At 37.1% G+C, this 20,336-nt stretch overlaps 1 protein-coding gene across 14 annotated transcripts in view; it reads right to left on the reverse strand.

Annotated features, from left to right (window-relative positions):
• The window catches only part of IMMP2L (inner mitochondrial membrane peptidase subunit 2), an 888,431-nt gene that overhangs the window by 832,768 nt on the left and 35,327 nt on the right, over window positions 1–20,336 (reverse strand). For 13 of the 14 annotated variants that reach the window (XM_019825713.3, XM_023250510.2, XM_045053277.1 and 10 more), the window contains one exon: window positions 15,763–15,899. In XM_019825713.3, the coding sequence (XP_019681272.1) occupies window positions 15,763–15,897 (135 nt within the window). In that variant the 5' untranslated portion in view covers window positions 15,898–15,899. Of the gene's footprint in view, window positions 1–15,762; window positions 15,900–17,520; window positions 17,655–20,336 lie in introns of all 14 variants that reach the window. The other variant, XM_045053271.1, reaches the window with a different exon arrangement.

The following is a 20,336-nucleotide window of genomic DNA, read 5'->3' on the forward strand; positions in this document are numbered from 1 at the left end:
AAAATATAGTCATAACTCTTTTCTAACTAGACCTTTCTCTACTTTGTGTCAGGGTGCTATGGCACAAAGCCCTTAAGATTCTTACACATTTATTATCTTTTGTCTAGCTAAACGGATTTCTACATCATATCTTAAATCTTTTTGAGGTCTTACCAAAGAGTCTTCCAGTCAAGATTTGATATTTACTCCAGGCCACTTTTAATTTAAGAATTTTTTGCCTGCCAGAAACTCCTAAAGAAATAGTCTTATTTTCCAAAACATAAATTCCTGGACACCTTGTATTTCCTCTAAGTTCTGTTTTAAGTTATTTCTCTCCTCCTATACCATATATATAAAAGCTCTAAGAAGCCAACTTACAATGTCAATATTATGCCTGGAAATCTCCTTAGCCAGATCCATGAATTTGGTAAGTACACCTTCTATATTCCAAGTTCCTGCAGGTGACAGTTTCTCAGTTTCAGTGCCATAAACATGGCCACCACAACTGCAGTCTCCAATAAGTTTACTCACCACCTTTCCAGCTTCCAGTAACAGTTGTCTGTCATCAAAACCAATGCCATCTATTTCAGAATTTATTTTGGCAGCACTTCCTCACTAATAATGCCATATTTTTATTTGGGTTACCTACTGCTTCATAAAAAACCACTCCAAAACTACGTGTCTTGAAAGAACGACCATTTATTTACTCATAATCCTGAAACATGGGCTTCACTCAGAAGGGCAGATCCTCTTCCAGTCTCTCTTCCAGCCAACATGTGGTAGCAATCACCGGTGACTCAAAAAGAGCTAGAAAGGCCAAGCTGGCTCTACTCGTACATCAGGCATTTAACTGGGGCTTCTTGGACAGGATGCTTCACTTGTTCTCCAAGGTCCCCTCTAGCAGGACAGCCTGAGTTTCCTGCATGTTCCCAGTTCACAAGCACCTACCAAGTTTCCACTTGAGTAACATCTGTTAATGCTCAATTGGTTAAAGCAAGTCACATGGCCTGAGACAATGTGGGAAGAAATTCTACAAATCAATGAGGGGGGGGGGGTGATTCATGGAGGAGCCATTACTGTAAAAATCTACACATTTCCCATGTTAAGTGAATGGGTCATTCTCTCAGTTGACACGCTGTGCTTCCTGTTGGTCATTTAAAAAAATTACAGAAATGAAAGATGGTTTATATTGTTAAGAAAGAAGGAAAGAAAGAGAGAAAGGTTAGCTAGCAAAAAAAAAAACTAAAAAAACTAAAATAAAGACACTTTTTGAAGTTTATTTACTTAAAAGAGAGCAGAGGAGAGGCAGAGAGAGAGAGAAAGAGAGAGAGAGAGAGAGAGAGAGAGAGAGAGAGAGAGAGAATCACAAGCAGGCCTCACACTGCCAGTGCAGAGCCCAACGCAGGGCTCGAACTCAAAAACTGTGAGATCATGACCTGAGATGAAATCCAGAGTCAGCCACTTCATGGAATGAGCCACCCAGGTGCCCCAAAAGATAAATACTTTCAAGCTACAAAGTACACAACACACATGGAAAAATTAAAAATAAAGTAGCAAGGAGGCACCTGGATGGCTCAGTCAGTTGAGCATCCGACTTCGGCTTAGATCATGATCTTGCGGTTTGTGACTTCGAGCTCCGCATCCGGCTCTGTGCTGACAGTTCAGAGCCTGGAGCCTGCTTCAGATTCTGTGTTTCTTCCTCTCTCTGACCCTCCCATGCTCATGCTCTTTCTCTCTCAATAATAAATAAATATTAAAAATTTTTTTAAATATAAAATAAAATAAAGTAGCAAGATAATATAAAACTAAAACTAGAAAGAATAAAAACAAAATTTACAAACTAGTAAGAAAAATCAAAAATTAAAAATATTATAAATTTATATAACCATTGATACAAGGCATTAGAAGCAATAAAATCAGCTAAAACTGAGCATAAATGTATGAGGAGAAATTTCTTTGTTATTTTAAAGTAATTTAGAAATTTATTACCTTTGATTGGTGATGGATTTTTTTTTATGTTTATTTGTTTTTGAGAAAGAGAGAGAGAGCATGAGCATGAGAGGGGGAGGGGCAGAGAGACACGGAGACACAGAATCTGAAGCATGCTCCAGGGAGGCTTGAACTCATGAACCATGAGATCATAACCTGAGCCCAAGTTGGACACTTAACCAAATGAGCCACCCAGGTGCCTGGTGATGGATTCTTTTTAAGAAAGTTTTGAAGTTCTCAGAGGAAATGGCTTTCAAACAGTAAACTTTCTCACCAGTTTTTGTTTTTTTTTTTCAAGTTTTTATTTAAAATCTAGTTAGCTGAGGTGCTTGGGTGGCTCAATTGGTTAAGCCTCCAACTCTTGATTTCAGCTCAGGTCATGGTCTCAGTTGTGAAACTGAGCCCTGCATCGGGCTCTGGATAGCCCAGAGCCTGCTTGGGATTCTCTCTCCTGCACTCTCTGCCCCTCCCCTCTCCTGTCAAAAATAAATAAACTTTAAAAAATAATAATAAATAAATAAATAATAGTTAACTTATATGGTAAGATTGGTTTCAGGTGTAGAATTTTGTGACTAGTCATATATATAGAACATCCAGTGCTCATCACAAGTGCCCTCCTTAGTACCCATTACCCATTTAGCCCATTCCCCACTCTCCTCCCCTCCAGTAACCCTCAGTTTGTTTTCTATAGTTAAGAGTCTCTTATGGTTTCCTTCCCTCTCTCCTTTTTTTCCCCTTCCCCTATGTTCATCTGCTCTGTTTTTTAAATTTCATATATGAGTGAAATCATATGGTATTTGCCTTTTTCTGACTGACTTTTTTCACTTAGCATAAAATACTCTACCTCTATGCATGTTGTTGCAAATGTCAAGATTTCATTCTTTTTGATGGCTGAGTTTTATATATATATACACACACACACACACACACACACACACAAACTTTTTTTAGTCATTCATCAGTCATTAGACATTTGGACTCTCTCAATTTGGCTATTGTCAATAGTGCTGCTAATAACATCGGGGTGCATGTACTCCTTTGAATCAGCATTTTTGTACCCTTTGGGTAAATACATAGACTTACAATTGCTGGGCCATAGGGTAGTTCTATTATCAACTTTTTGAGGAACCTCCATGCCATTCTCTAGAGTGGCTGCATCAGTTTGCATTCCCACCAACAGTGTAAGAGGGTTCCCCTTTTTCCTCATCCTTGCCAACATTTGTTATTTCCTGTGTTGTTAATTTAAGCCATCTGCCAGGTGTGCAATGGTATCTCATCGTTGTTTTGATTTGTATTTCCCTGATGATCAGTGATGTTGAGCATATGATGAATAACTTAATAGACAAATGGGTGGAGAATGAACAATATATTTTTTAAAAATATTAAAAGTTAGAATTCAAAAGCTTGGCAAACCAAGACAATCAGGATTTTTGAAGCAAAAGCAGTTCCCATGTCTGGCAAACACCCCAACAATTTGCCCTACTCAAGAGTTGGGCAACTATTCTCTCTAAGAATAGAGAGCAACTTATTCTCTCTAAGAATAAGTTTCACAAATGTATTTTTTATTAAAGCATAATCGAGATGTCATATTATATTAGTTTCAGACATAAAGCATGGTGATTCAACACTTGTGTACATTGCAAAATGAACATAGTAAGCCTAGTTACCATCCATCACCAATACATAGTTCTGATTTTTTTTTTTCAAACTTGTGTATTTACGGAGCTTGTCACAATGCAGATTCAAAGGTCCTAGTAATGATTCCATTTTCATGGGTATCTGGGAAGGAGCTCAGGAATCTTTACGAATCAGCCCAAGGATGGTATTAATAAAGGCCCAAGGATGACACTAACTGTCAAAGGGCTTTCTCAGACCATGGACCTCCTTCTCCGTTGCATTGCACTTATTGCTTAAAGCCCTTAAGATAAGCCCACATTTAAAATTTCAGGCTCAAAAGCTAACACCCTCCATTCCCTTAGCTATAGCTCAATTTTAGCAGCTTCACCCTTTCAAGCCTCCCTCCAGCAATAAAGCAGCATTTTCAAATTACAGGTCATGACCAATGAGTGAGTCATAGAATCAATTTAATGGGATGCGACCAGAATAGAAAATATCAGAGGGCACTGCACATAATGATGGTAATTACAGTTTTAGTATTGTTACATGAAACTTTTATTTCAGTTGTGTGTATGTGTGTACAATGAAACACTATATCACTTAATGAGTCATAAGCAAAAAGGTTTGAAAACCTCTGTCATAAAGAATATAATGGATTCATCAAGAAGCTAAAAAGTTTTCAGGTGAAGAGTGCAGAAACACCCTCAAAGTCAAATAAAAAAAAATTCTAATGATGATAATTTCATTTCATCATATTTCTGTAGGGTTTAATTATTCAGGGACTTCAATGCTTCAAAGAATGAATTTAATATGCATTTATTCAGCATCCCTCTGAATGGGTAGGTAAGAGGAATATGGTCCTTTTCTTTTAGAAGCTTACAAAGTACAGTTAGTATTAACCCATGAAGTAACTAGAAGACCAGAGGACAATACAAAACATGTATAATCATGAGTTAAATTTACAGTGCTGTAGGATTTCAAATAAGTGAATGATGGAATTAGGGAAAGTTGTGTGAAGAAGGTAGGACTTCTGTTTGACCTTGAACATAAGAAAAAGCAGAGAGGAAAAGGTATAGTAATAAGCCTTGCTATATAGCCAAATGAAGCTAACTGCCTATAAAAAAAGCTCAAACATTCAGTATATAACACAGTAGTGAGTAGATTTACCACACCCAGTCATTCAGAAACCCTGGTTCTTTCTATCTAATAGATCCACCATCTCCTGTGGTCTCAGTCTTCAACTGGTTCCTCTGCATCCAGCAGCAGACAGAAGACAGAGCAAGGATTACAAAGAAGACTTTTACAGACCAAGCCTGGAAATGGCAACTCACTTTTCATTCTCTTCCCATTAGCCAGAATTCAGTCCCACTTGACTACTAGGAAGGCAAACCATATAGCCTAGGACCAAAATGGAGTACTTCTATTCATTGCTAGTCCTTTCTCTTACAACTAAAATATTCCAAACATAATACAATGCACAAATATAAGAAGACTCTGAAAGGTGGAAAGAAGACAGATCAGAGGCTAGGGACATTAAGACTTGAGGAACAACATGGTGGCAAGTTCCCAGGTTTTCTTTTTGCCTCTCATATATCCTAGATGAGGCACTGGAGAAGCCTGCAACCAGGAACCACCAAGAAACAGAACCAAAAACCTTAAAGAAAAGCCTACTTCCTAGCCAAAGGGCCAGGAAAAGGATGGCCAAGGGAAACAGAAAACACTTTTTATAATACCCATCCTAATCCAGCCAAATACCAAAGGAAACACTTCCCCGGTCCCAGAGTGTTAGTGGGCTGAACAGAGAAATGGGGTTCCAGCCACACCCAGTGTCAGTGAGACCCGGTACATTCACTTCACTTTCCTCTTCTACAAAGAGGTAGAATAAGAACGCAGGGCATGTTAGCACACCATCACCCACCCCAGGATTAGTTTGGCAGTTTTTTTTTAATTAAACTGAGGGGTACCTGGGTGACTCAGTTGGTTAAGCATCTGACTTTGGCTCAGGTCATGAGCTCACAGTTCGTGGGTTCATGCCCCACATCAGACACTGCTGTCAGTCTGTCAGCACAGAGCCCACTTCAGATCCTCTGTCCCCCTCTCTCTGCCCCTTCCACACTTGCACTCACCCCAAAATAAATAAACATTAAAAAAAATTAAGCTGAAATGTACCATACAACTTAGCAATTCCATTCCTAGGTACCTAGGAAATGTCCAGAAAAGGCATAAGTAAAAGTAAGAATTAACTTCAAATAGACATGAGGGATCACTGTAGGGAAACGAAAATGTTCTAAAAGGTGATGATGATACAACTACATGAATGTATTAAAAATTGCTAAATCACTCACCACGGATAAATTCAATGTTATATAAAGTATACCTCAATAAAACTGTGTTTTCTTTTTTTTTTTTCTTTAAGTAGAGAGGGGCGCCCGAGTGGCTCATTCAGTTGAACGTCCGACTTCAGCTCTGTTCATGATCTCACGGTTAATGAGTTCAAGCCCCACATAGGGCTCTCTGCTGTCAGCATGGAGCCCACTTTGGAGCCTCTGTTCCCTTCTCTCTCTGCCTCTCCCCAGCTTGTTCTCTCCCTCTCTTTCTCTCTCTCTCTAATAAATAAATGAAAACTTAAAAAAAAAAAAAGTAAACAGAATAGTATAATGAACTACCTACCATGTTACCCATTATCTAGGGTCTACTATTACAAACTCACAGCCATTCTTGTTTCATCTACAACACCACTCCACTCTTCCTCTTCCCATACTACTATAAGTAAATCTCAGCTATTACACATTTCACTGAAAATTTTATGTGATGCATACTACAGATTTTTTAACCTTAAAAATATATTAAAGCACAAGTGATAAAAAAAAAACTTTGGCCATTTTAAATAATCTTATGGTGTTTTCTCATATTTTCAGTTTTGTCTTTTATTTGTTTAAACATACCACATTTAGCAGCTGATAGTTCTATTACCTAGTCTTTAAGATCTGATTCTGCTAAAAGTTGTTACAGACTCTCACTTGTGATAGTGCTCATTTCCTTGTGTAATATTTTTACTGTGAGATCATGTTCATCAAACTTTGTATGTGCCCAGAAGGATTGGGGATGGCTTTCACCAGGTGCCTGAGGATGCACTAAACCCAAGTACAAAGTGAATTAAAATCTCAATTGAGAGTATTTCATTTGCAGTGAAGGTGAATTCAAACCTCAGTTCCAATTAAGCTTTTCTCTGCTGCTCAGAGACTACAACATTTTTCTTGCAGAACGGATTTGGGTTTTAGTGTATCTATTCCCTAAAAATGTGTCTCCTCCATGATCCTGAATTTATTCAGAATTTCTGTTCCACCTCCCTACCCTGTAAGAGCTCAGAGCCTTGTCTTCTGATCCCCATGCGGCTATTAAAACAAAAAAACTCTGAGTTACCAGGATATGACAAATGTCCATAGGACATCTGCTATCTTCAATGCATACTTAGTACTCTGGAAATGTATTCCCCCTTATTTGTGGTCTCAGATCATTTCTCTTACCTCCCTTCAAGGTCATTATACATTTTTTTAAAGATTTTTAATGTTTTATTTATAATTTTTATGAGTTTTGAATCGGGAATATTTTCTAGATATCTACTTCGCTGTATTTCCAAAAAGTGAAGTGTAATTCCTTCTTTTAAGAAGTCTAATTACAAAGTTTATGATCTTCAGTTTAGAATCAGGCATTTTCCATCAACCTGAGTTTTAAAGTTTGAAATCTTTCAGCTCCCACCAAAACATAAGATTAATTTCTATCTTTGTTTAAATTCCAAATGTACTACAAAACCATCCCAAAATTAAATAACATACCAACTACACCACTGCATAAACCAAAGTAAAATGGAAGAAAATATCTCTGTGAGCAGTATTAGAGGGAGGCTATACACCATAGTAATAAAGCACAACTTTTATTAGTTATTATTTAGTAAAATGGCCAGAGTTAATTGAAACCAGTTCTGAAACTTGATGGCTGTGTGCTTAGGTAAATTATCTCAAATGGTTGCTCTCAGTTTTTTAATGTACAGTTTAGAACTTAAGTCAATATCCCATAATGTATCAAAAGTTGTACCCGTAGGAATCTGAATAAAGTATTAAATTTAAAATTACATAAAAGAAAAGCACTAATATTCCAATTAGCAATGATCATAACTCAAAAGAATATATAAAAGTCTCATTAAATGGGTCAATAACAATGATTTTATGTATGTATACATATGCATACATATGTGTGTGTTCACATAAAAACATAAATACATATGTTTTAGAGAGAGAAAGATAGGGAAAGAAGGAAAGGGAGAGAGAGAAGGAGAGGGTGGGAAAAAGGAAGAGAATAAAATAAATGTAGCAAAATATAGAAAACTGATGAATCTGAGCACAGAACCCATGGGAGTTCTCTGTACTACTCTTAAAACTTTTCTTTAAGTCTAAAATTACTTCAACATTTTAAAAAAAAAGTGTTATGAAGTCAGTGTTTAAATAACAGATATATAACCCTGGCTACATAAAACAGAAGCATCCTGTTCTTCTATCATGGGAAGTGAAGAAAATCCATGAAGGGACGTTATAAAGTTATCACTCACCAACTGTTTCAGTATCACATATGTTTGTTGCTATAAATACAAACTGATCTATTTGAATTCTCTACTAATGACAGGTTGCAGAACTACATAAAAATGTATAACATCCTAAGGGGTAAACACTTCAGGTGAGATTTCTTAAGCCAAAGGTAATTTGGGAAGAAAGCTCACAGGTAAGCTGAGAAAGCATTCCAGCATAAACTCCTGGCTTCCTCCAAAGTCAGCCTCAGACGACCAAGGGGAGTAAGAATGCAGAGCATTCAGCATTGCAGGAAATGTGTGCCGGATGGTTCCCAGCATCTTCAAAGTGCAAATTCAGCAGGTAACATAAAACTCCCTAACTCTACATTAAATTCTGGCGCATACATCACAATATATCTCTTTCCTTAAGAGTCTGTATTTGTATCTAGCTTCCAGAATGTCAAAATAATAGTTACAACCAATGATAATTGTTGAATATTAATTGTACCATAGGTTTAAAAAATTTTTTAATAAAATAAAATAAATAAATGTGGCAAAGACAGAAAGAGTGTGAGCCTCTTTGCTTGCTTTTTTGACAGAACTTTTAATTTTAAACTCAGCAGGAAACAAGATAATAACTGCAAAAGCCAAGAACGAGTCCAAGAAGTTTATTACAAACCAGTTTCTTCAGGATCATTTGCAGGTAGCTGAAAGTCAAGACAATTTTGAACCAAAGAATGTATGTTATCGATTAATAAATAGCTCAATGCTGATTAAACTCTACTTTCTATCCCATTCTTTGATTTTCTAATACATTCTGCATAAATCTTTCTCTGAAATCTGAGCTCAAGACATAGAATTGTGGAGTAATGTTTTCAAGTATTTTCCCCTCTGGCTATGCCACCTGGAAAGAAGATGGTTCACTATAGAAACATTCTGTAGCAATTCCAACAAAAACAGGACAATGATACCTACAATTCTTTCTTTTGCTTACTTCTTAAAGTCATAAATCTTAATTTTAAATGTAGAAGGCATACACCTTTTATAAGAACCAGTGACCCTGCTGCAGGCATTCTCACGCAAATAAAATCTAAAACTTTGGTGTGAGGTCATTAAACTATTCCTAGGGCACCTTTTTGACTCTAAAAGCCTCAGTAAGGGATTGAACTTCTAATTTGAATAATTGCATTCCACCAACATAAATTCCCTCTGTAGTTTCAACTGTATGCAGTATCAGTCCTTATTTCCTGAGTTAAATTAATGTTGAGTAATGTGGTGCTTCTTAAAAAAAAAAAAAAAAGTGCATCCACTTTCATAGTAACCTTTCAGCAACCAGGAGAAGTGATTCATGTGCACTAGAGGCGAATAGGTCAGTATGAATAATTTCTGCCAGCATTCCATGTGTGCAGAGCACTGCAAAAGGTATATCTCAGCCAATAAAATGGATATACTTATACAACTTTATTTAAAAAATCAAATGCTTCATAAACTGTATCCTATTTTCCACTGAGTTATGTCATTATATCATTAAAAACTTTATTTTCATTTATGACTTACCTTCAGCTAAGCTGTGAGTCCTCACTTTTGATCACCTCTATCCTTCTAGTCAGACACCTAATAAATTGTAAATTAATACTGGAAAACCTAACCTACTCATTAGTGTTTAAAAAGTAAAGATTCTTGTAAGAGGAAATCCTATTGAATCTCAAGCCTCTCTTATTAAATCCCAAGTGAACAGAATTCTTAAAATCCATTTAAAAAAACAGCTTTTATGCAAAATTTGTTACTCAAGGTGAATTTCCAGTGTTGCTATAACAGTGTTTATTTAATAAGACTAGTATTATATATCTCTTTAACGATATTTGATCTTTCAATCCTTGGATTTTCTTAAATAACATGTCTACAAGTTGCAGAGTGACCTTTAACAAAAGCCACTCTAAAGTGATGATCCAATCAGCCCCAGGTGATTTTCAACCTAAAGATATCAAAAATGGATCAATCCATTCCCAGAATTCAGTGACTCAAAATTTCAATATATTCTAATTTTGTCAGTCTTGGATTTCAAAAAGACTAAGATCATTCTAGGCAGACCCCTAGGTAAAAAAGCAACTTTTTAGGTTATGTCTGAAGTCAACCAGGTATCCCTAGAGTCATAGGGGGGTATGGGAGATACACTTACTTCTTCACTATTTTTCCTTCCCTCATCACTTTGCCATGACTCCCCAATTTCACTGACTTTTGGTTTTGACATGTGACTTACTTTGACCAAAGGAATGTAAATAGAAGAATAGAAGTTCTGATCTGAGGCTTTAAGAGGTTCTGAGTATTTCCACTCACCCTCTGATATCTTGCTATCTATCGCCCATGAGAAGAACATATCTCAAGTAGCCATGGCTCCTTCAGTGTAGGTCCCACAATGAAAGAAAGCTACATGAAGCAGACTGAACCAAACCCATAGTCTAGACTGACTACAGTCAACCTACTGGCCCATGAGCAAGAAATAAATATCTGAATGTAAGCAACTGAACACTTAAGGTAGTTTATTGTCATAGTAATAGTACAGTGGCCAACAATAAAGGGATTCAAGGTATCACTTGCTGGTTCTGTTCTGAATTAAAATTGCCAAGGTCCATTTTCCAAAATAGTACACTAAACCAAACGAGTTTTCATTTCTGGATGTACTAGATACTGTCCAAATATGTCTTACAGCTTGCTATCTTCTTGTCTGAAAATGTACCCATTATTCAGGATTAATAACCCTGAACCTCTTCTACTAAAGTAAAAGTACACTGAAGACAGAATCTGTACTGATTCACCACCCCACTATAGCACCTAAAATAGTGTTTCTCACACTTCCTAGCCATTTGATAAATGACTCCCTATTCCAACTCAAAGTGACCACTGCTTTTCATTACTGTCCATATCTCAAAATGACCTCCTGAGTCACAAAATGATGCATATATTTGAAATAACAGAAATGACTAGATACGATCTTTCCACCTGAATGCACAGATATTCTAAAGCACAACACAATGAATGGTGCTCAAGACTGATAACTGACACCAACACAAATTCCTTCAAAATGGCAAAGGTTCCTTCAGTGAATACTGAAATACAGAATGGATGGCTAAATGACATATCTCATGGTGCTACACACAAACATGCCACAGAAATGTGTCAGGATTAAACGGTACAATTCCAAGGCAGGTCTCACAAAGGGGCCTATCAACCCCTTCCGGGGAATACATTTCTGTCTTGAGTCTCCTTGTTACTGGTCATCTATGCCAGTCTGTTGTCTCCTGTTCATTGTGCCAGCTGTCTCATTTTCTCCATCGTCATCTGTTACCCAACCGATCTAGGTTATTTTCTTTCCTCTTCTTCTCTACGGTTCTTTTCTTTCTTGCCTCTTGCTTTTACTACCTTCCTCTCATACTTCTCAGGCTGGTATAAGAACACATCACCACACATCTAGAGAATTCCCTTCCTTCACAAAAAAATCAGCCAACTGCCAAACACCAGATATAATTTTCAGGACTCAGAGTCAATAAAAGCAGGTGTATTCCCTGTGGGATGCTCAGGGACTTCCAGAGATGCCCACAGACCCTGCCAGCTATTTTAGTACTTGTGTCATTAGAGAAAAGTGAAGACAAGAATTTTTTCAAATTTTTTGTCAAAAATTCTGCTGAATCCCATGCTCTAAACATGTTCAGTTCATCAAAGCTGTACAGTGGCAAAGATGTCTTCAAAAATGCTTAATTAATTAATCACTATATCCCATTACTAGAATTTCTGCTCCTAAATAATTTTAAGTATGAGTTAGTACTATCTAATAAGATGATAAATAAATTATTTATTATACTTAGAAGTAGTCTAAAATTACTAAAATACAGACCCAACTGTAATAAACATACATCTTTATTCTCTTCCAAAACTATCCTTTCCTCTTTTATTGTAAAAATAGTACACCCTCTCTTCTGAGTAATGTCACCACTACCTTACCCTGAAAGCTGAAAGCTGAAAGCCTGTGGAACAATGTGCTTCAAATACATACTGTCATTTTCTTACTCAGCTTAGCCACAGGTTAGGGGGTGTAGCTGTCTGAAGCAGAGCCAATCATGACACCTTAACCCACTGGACAAAGGTGATCTATATTTGTGTAGATAAGGGCATGTGACCAAAACCGAATAAATTACAGTCCTTTCCCAAGAGTTTTCAAAGTGACATTAAGGCAGAAGGAGAAATCACTCTCAGGTGGTGATGAAATCAGACATCTTAAGGCATGAGAGCTGCCAGCAGCCATGTGCCGTGCATTGTGAAGAAAGCTGGTCTGAGAGAACAAAGCCAAGATGTAGACAGAAGCAGACGGTAGAAACAGAGAAGGCGGAGCACCCTGCCGCATTCAAATCCCTGGTTCCAGTTGTCCCTGACGATTGCCACACTTCTGCCTTCCTCCTGGGTACATAATAAGCCTTCCAATAAATTCTCCTGGATATCCAACTCAATTCAAGCTGTTTTCCTGTCATCAACAGCCAAGGAAATTCTACATAACATACCAAACGAACTACAAGGTAACAAATCTGACTTCTTGGGAATAGGGTAGGGAGCACTATAAGAAATGTATCTGCAGCAAACTTAGTATCAGTCAATAGACTGGCATTTAAGAATGACACTATTTAACACTTCCTTCACTGCCTTCATAACTGATAAACCTTGTCTTTTCATAATACAGTCAATTTCTTGTATTTTTTTTATTGAATGTCCTCAGCACAAGCCATGAGCATAGACGTGCAGTGGATATATTCTGGGCTAAAACACGAAGATTAGGATACTATGGTTGCCATATGATCCTCTGGAATATAATTAGATCCAAGGTAAGAAGGCTTTGTGTTCTGGAAAAATCTATTTCAAGATAGTAATGGTTGTATGACAAAACAGCAATGACTACCAGAACTCAGGACAAGATCTGATTTTCAATACAATAATTACATTTAAAAAAGCAAACTCTAACTCCTCAAAGCTGATACCTATGCCCTTAACTAGTTTTCACTAAAACAAAAAGAAAAAAATAAAATAAGTATAATGTTAAGCTCTTAGAAGCTAATATATTCATTTTACTTGTTTTACATAGCTATTTAGCACAATGCATGAACTTGATAGATGCTCATAACAGAAGAAAACAAATCATATTACAAAATGCAAATTCTTCTTAATTACATAAACTTGCTTAAACAATTAGGTTCTAGACATCAACTTTAGAACAACAAAGTCTTCTCTAAGTTACTCCAGAAGACTATTTGCCTATAACTTTTGGAAATCTCCACTGAAAAATTCTTTCCATGTAAACTGCATTTAATCTTTTTAATCAGGAACATGCTTAAAAAACACACCCAGAATATCTGGGACCAGTACTCTAGATTTTTCTATCTACTAAAGTGTAAGTGTGTGTGTGTGTGTGTGTGTGTGTGTCTATAGATACCTATATACACACACACGTATATATGCATACACATATTTATTTATATATGCACACTTGTGTATGTGTATATATATAATGTGTACATATTTTATATTTATATACATATTTAGGGGGTGTGTGTATACATATATACACACAACATGCACACTAACGTTGAGATATATAATAATTGTATATATACTACACACACATACACACACACACACACACACAGAGTAACTGAATTTGATTCAAACTCCATCCTGCAACTACACTAACAATCTGGTCTTAAAAGGATATTTAAGTGTGGATTCAAATATGGATAATAAAAATATCTTAAAATCCTAGGCCATATCCATAGGAAATGGTGTCATTTAATAAAACTTCTTTAGAATCTCTACTTACAATTCGTAAAATAAATAAAATAAAAACTTAAAAAAAAACTATAGATACAGAAAACTAGTTGATAATTATTTTTATTCACCTCTCCTCTATTTATAAACCTTATAAGATGGCACAAAAACAGACACATAGACCAATGGAATAGAATAGAAACCCCAGAACTAGACCCACAAACGTATGGCCAACTCATCTTTGACAAAGCAGGAAAGAACATCCAATGGAAAAAAGACAGCCTCTTTAACAAATGGTGCTGGGAGAACTGGACAGCAACATGCAGAAGGTTGAAACTAGACCACTTTCTCACACCATTCACAAAAATAAACTCAAAATGGATAAAGGACCTAAACGTGAGACAGGAAACCATCAAAACCTTAGAGGAGAAAGCAGGAAAAGACCTCTCTGACCTCAGCCGTAGCAATCTCTTACTTGACACATCCCCAAAGGCAAGGGAATTAAAAGCAAAAGTGAATTACTGGGACCTTATGAAGATAAAAAGCTTCTGCACAGCAAAGGAAACAACCAACAAAACTAAAAGGCAACCAACGGAATGGGAAAAGATATTCGCAAATGACATATCGGACAAAGGGCTAGTATCCAAAATCTATAAAGAGCTCACCAAACTCCACACCCGAAAAACAAATAATCCAGTGAAGAAATGGGCAGAAAACATGAATAGACACTTCTCTAAAGAAGACATCTGGATGGCCAACAGGCACATGAAAAAATGTTCAGCGTCGCTCCTTATCAGGGAAATACAAATCAAAACCACACTCAGGTATCACCTCACGCCAGTCACAGTGGCCAAAATGAACAAATCAGGAGACTACAAATGCTGGAGAGGATGTGGAGAAACGGGAACCCTCTTGCACTGTTGGTGGGAATGCAAATTGGTGCAGCCGCTCTGGAAAGCAGTGTGGAGGTTCCTCAGAAAATTAAAAATAGATCTACCCTATGACCCAGCAATAGCACTGCTAGGAATTTATCCAAGGGATACAGGAGTACTGATGCATAGGGCCACTTGTACCCCAATGTTCATAGCAGCACTCTCAACGATAGCCAAATTATGGAAAGAGCCTAAATGTCCATCAACTGATGAATGGATAAAGAAATTGTGGTTTATATACACAATGGAATACTACGTGGCAATGAGAAAAAATGAAATATGGCCTTTTGTAGCAACGTGGATGGAACTGGAGAGTGTGATGCTAAGTGAAATAAGCCATACAGAGAAAGACTGATACCATATGGTTTCACTCTTATGTGGATCCTGAGAAACTTAACAGGAACCCATGGGGGAGGGGAAGGAAAAAAAAAAAAAAGAGGTTAGAGTGGGAGAGAGCCAAAGCATAAGAGACTGTTAAAAACTGAGAACAAACTGAGGGTTGATGGGGGGTGGGAGGGAGGAGAGGGTGGGTGATGGGTACTGAGGAGGGCACCTTTTGGGATGAGCACTGGGTGTTGTATGGAAACCAATTTGTCAATAAATTTCATATATAAAAAAATAAATAAAAAATTTTAAAAAAGCAAGCTGAAAAAAAAACAAAAAAAAACAAAAAAAAAAAAAAACCAATAAATAAATAAATAAATAAACCTTATAAGAGACCTTATAAAAAAATTAGTAAAGTTAAATTTCAGGTCAAGGCATTTTTAAAACTTTTTAGGTACCAGCATAGAAATAATATACAGAATTCCTGCTGCTGTACATGAGAAACCATGAAGCATGGGCTGTAAAGAACGAAGCCACATTCGTTTTTACCTGCATTGATGCTCCCTCCACTCTGGCCACACAGGCCACCCGATCCAGGAAAGTCACGGCCACGGGCACCGCTACAAAAAAGCCTTTACAGAAAGCCTTGAAGTATCTTCTCACCCAGCCTTTTGACTGTGCCATACCTAAAAATGCAAAGAAAACAAGCATGAAATTAGCCTCAAAAATGGTAAAAAAGAAAAAAAAGAAAAAGAAAGAAAGAAAGAAAGAAAAGAAAAGAAAAGAAAAGAAAAGAAAAGAAAAGAAAAGAAACAAAACCAGCATAAGAAAAATAAGAGTTAAGGAAAAGCAACCTCATCTCTTAATATATTTCATACCCATCCCTATTAGCTATGGAATAAATTTGACTTAAATCCCAAAGGCAAATACACTAACTCAGGTTAACTCTTTTTCTGTACTCGAAATCCACTTGATGACTTCAGTGGAAATTTTCTCTTCACAAAGCAGTAAGTTAGAAAACAAATAAACATTCTAAAAAAGTAAATCCTTTCAGGTTGTTGACTATTATGGTGGAGATGCTCCTTATACCCCTGACATCTGTTCTCTTCAACAGTCACAGAAGTTTTAATGGGACAAATGGATGCCCAGACTCCGTTGCAGCTAAGAGTGACCATGTGACTAGATCTGATGAATGGCTTATGAGAAAAACTGATAAACTTCCACACTGTGCCCTGAAAAGGAATATGCCCTCCCCTTCCTGTTTCTCTTTTTACAATACCATGATAACAAGGTGGTAGTAGGAGTAGGGATAGCCATCTCAAGTTAAAGAGAGCAAAGCAACAAAATAGAAAGGTCCTAGGTCCCCAGCACCATGAAGACACTGTAAGTATGCTGCACTGCTTACATCTGAACTATTAAAAACCACTGCTATGAGTCTGTTATAGCAGCCAAACTGATCCTAACTAATATGATGATGAAATCTATGATAGATCAAGGAAAAGATTTAGGTATCATCATAGAAATAATACACAGAATTCCTGCTGCTGTACATGAGAAACCATGAAGCATGGGCTGTAAAGAACAAAGCCACATTCGTTTTTACCTGCATTGACACTCCCTCCACTCTGGCCACACAGACCACCCAATCCAGGCAAGTCATGGCCACAGGCACTGCTACAAAAAAAAGCCTTTACAGAAAGTCTTGAAGTATCTTCTCACCCAGCCTTGTGAATTCACCCAGCATGTGAATTCAATACAGATAATTACCAACACTCACCCTGTATCCATTTGACTAATTTTCAGATTTTCCAGGGATAAGCAATCCCTTAACTGTCTCATGCAATAAAAAACAAAATAGTGAGAGATCAAGGTATGCTACCCTACCAGACCAAATGGAGCCAAACATAGACCAACAGATGAGGAACCTTCATGGTTGGGAAAGATAAATGATGACTTTGTCCATGGTTCTTACTTGGACAAGCTACAAGGGCTACCCAATATTAAAGGAGGGGGAGAAAGGAGTGGTGAGTTAGATTTCTCAGGACCCCTCCTTCTTTGCAGTGTACGGCTGGATCAGAATAACTTTAAAGTTCCCTAACACAATCACAAGGCTTTGGTTAGCCTACAGCTCAGTTTGCTTCCAAGATGACCTAAGATTTCTTTCTGTCCTTCTGAGAGCAGGTTCAAAAGGATCCAAAAATGCAATTCAGACCAAGCATATACCAAAAAGGCATACACCAGGACAGTGTTAAATTCGGTCCAGGTACTCATATCTGAAAATTTTATCCAATAACCTATATAACTTACACTTGAAATGAGGAACACATGAAGAAAGGGTGTCACTGCCTATGTGACACCCAGATTGTTGTAGTTATGGGATCATTTCCAAATAGCTTCATCGAAAAGACTTCACCTCCAACTTTATTTTAAAGGAATTTTGCCTTTGAAGACACAAAAGAGGGTCACATGGTAATGAGGAATACATAGTCTTATGATCATGACAGAGCAAAAGAATTCTCCAGAATTATCAGTATAGGAAAATGACTTTCAAACTGTTTTGAAAGAACATACACTCTATACAGCAACTCGGTACCTGAGTACTCACTCACTCATACACACACACACAACTTACACATATACCCTCAAAATGCAGCAAATAAGAACTGAAACGTTTCACAAAACAATACTTATTCTTACTACGTAATAGGCTGTCATTTTAGTCTGTTCTATTTCATTGAATGGAACAAGATAGATGCAGGGAGACCAAATTATGCTAGTGGTCCTGGGTAAGAGATGATGGTAGGCTGGGCCACAGTGGTCATGACAGACACAGAATTAGAGGCACATTGTGGGCTCAGTCAGTGGAGCATGTGACTTGATCTCGGGGTTGTGAGTTCCAGCCTCACACTGGGCATAGAGCTTACTTAAAATAATAATCATCATCATCATCAGACTTAAGATACAGATTTTGGAGGTTAAAATGACAGGAGTGGAAATGGATGGGCAATGAGAGGAGAGGGGAGGGGAGGGAAGAGAAGGAAGTGTCAAGAGGCAGTAGTGACCTATGAAAGCACTGTTATTTTGTTATCCCTGTGAACTGCATTCCAAAGTAGTAAAAACATGTTCATAATTTGATTTCTCAAACGTTTATTCGGTCCTACTAAGCACAAGGCCATAACTTAGGTGCTAAGGATACAGAGGCGGAAAAGCAGACATGATTCTTGCTCTCAAGGAGTCACAGTGTACGAGGGAAGATGCCCCTAAACAAATATTTTAAATGGAAATAAGCACTGAAAAAGGCCATGCCCTGGAGCATGGGAACATGGAGCAAGGAAGTCCCTCCATCAGCAAATGATCAGCAAAGGTTTCGCAAAGGAAACAGCATTTGAGGTGAGACCTGGGCATTTCAAGCACATGGGGTAGCGTGTGTGAAGGTGTAGGAGCAAAGTAAAATACAGCTGTTTAAGAAACTAAATGAAGTTCTTTTTGGATAAAGTATGTGTACAATTTATTTCCTTTTTTAATTTTTACTTTAGTAAACATTTAGTTATTGTCTGCTAAACACCAATGCTAAGTGTAGAGAATATCAAGATGGCTGGGCATGCAATACAATATCATTTAAAAACTCTCACAAACAATACTTTATATTTTCTATGTAAATTTGTATCTGAATATAAAAGTATTTAAACTAGAATATTATTTGCATCATTGTGTGCATTGTTTAATAACCACCCATATGTCACATGTATAATTAGTAAACTATAGAGAGAAACGGAAAAAGGAGGTTTATCAAAATGCTAAGCGGTTCATTCTAGATGCTGGAAGTGTAGATAACTATTTTCTTCTTTGAACTTTCACTGGTTTCTAACATTTAAAAAATAAAGATGATGCTATGAAGTCACTTTAGTACATAGATAGTATGGGATGATGCCCGTCCTCATCTATTTCCCATCCTGATAAATAACCCACCCTTTCTCAGTCCACTCTCTATGCTGCCCTGAGGAGAATAAAAAACACCAAGTAAGATTCTCCCTATTTATGCAGCAATAAACATATTTAACTGACTGCAGCTCTTTTATGTAGCCAAAACAGGCTATACTGAAATATTGCATGCTTGGGAAAACTTCTTGAGAGTTTGAAAAGCCTTAGACAGTCTTACCTTCCTACTCACCCAGAGTAAGCACTAGGTTCAAACAAGAAAAAAAAAAAAAAATGCTGACAATCCATATTACAAACAACTTGACTACTTGACTATTTTAAGTAATTAACAAACTGGCCTTAAACACATAAGCTTATGCTTGCTTAAATATAAAGCAAAAATATACTTTAACAATCAGGTTAAATAGACTTGAGGATTTAGACTCAAAAAAAAAAAAAAGAAAAAGAAAAAGGATAGGACAAATGTAGATAGAAAAGCACACTCCTATACATCTGTGGCTCTTAGAATTAAAAAAGCAAACATGACAGAATGAAAATATAAGTGTTCTCTTTATGGTTCCTTGTGTCCTGCATGCATGGAACTTCACTATACGACCAGGGATATGTGCAGAATGGAGACTGGGAAAACTTTCAAATCCGATGATGTCACAGTTACCCCAGTGATAGGGTAACCTGCATGCTTATAATGTAAATTAAGGGGGGGGGGGGGAGAAAACATCAATTGTGTCAGAATTGGAGCCCCAGAATTTTGAGCCTCCCCTTCTTTTCCAATATCACTCTCCCATAAACTGCTACTCTGTCTGGTCACTGTGGCAGCCAAGAAGGAATATGGTAATTAGGGTCTGGGGCCTTGAGGTGACCTATCACCAGCTGTATGCCTCACCAACTCACTTTCAGGCCTCAGTTTCCTCATCTGTAAAAAGAAAGAGGCTAGATTCAATTTCTAAGGTCCTTTCTATGCCCAACACTCATGTTTCTATAAGTTGTTCAATTGTTTCTCTGGGATTTCAGCAAATACTAAAATAAAATTGTAAAAAGTCACTCAGGTTATTGCTCTAAACATGTGAGACTCTAAACGTTAAAAAGAAAAAAAGACTTTGCTTTTATTAAACAACTGGTTACAAAAGGAAACAAAGAAGCTGGAACAAGTGCCAATCACGTCAAAGAACATTTCATTATAGGTA

The sequence above is a fragment of the Felis catus genome, chromosome A2 (assembly GCF_018350175.1).
Source record: "Felis catus isolate Fca126 chromosome A2, F.catus_Fca126_mat1.0, whole genome shotgun sequence".
Lineage (NCBI taxonomy): Eukaryota > Metazoa > Chordata > Mammalia > Carnivora > Felidae > Felis > Felis catus.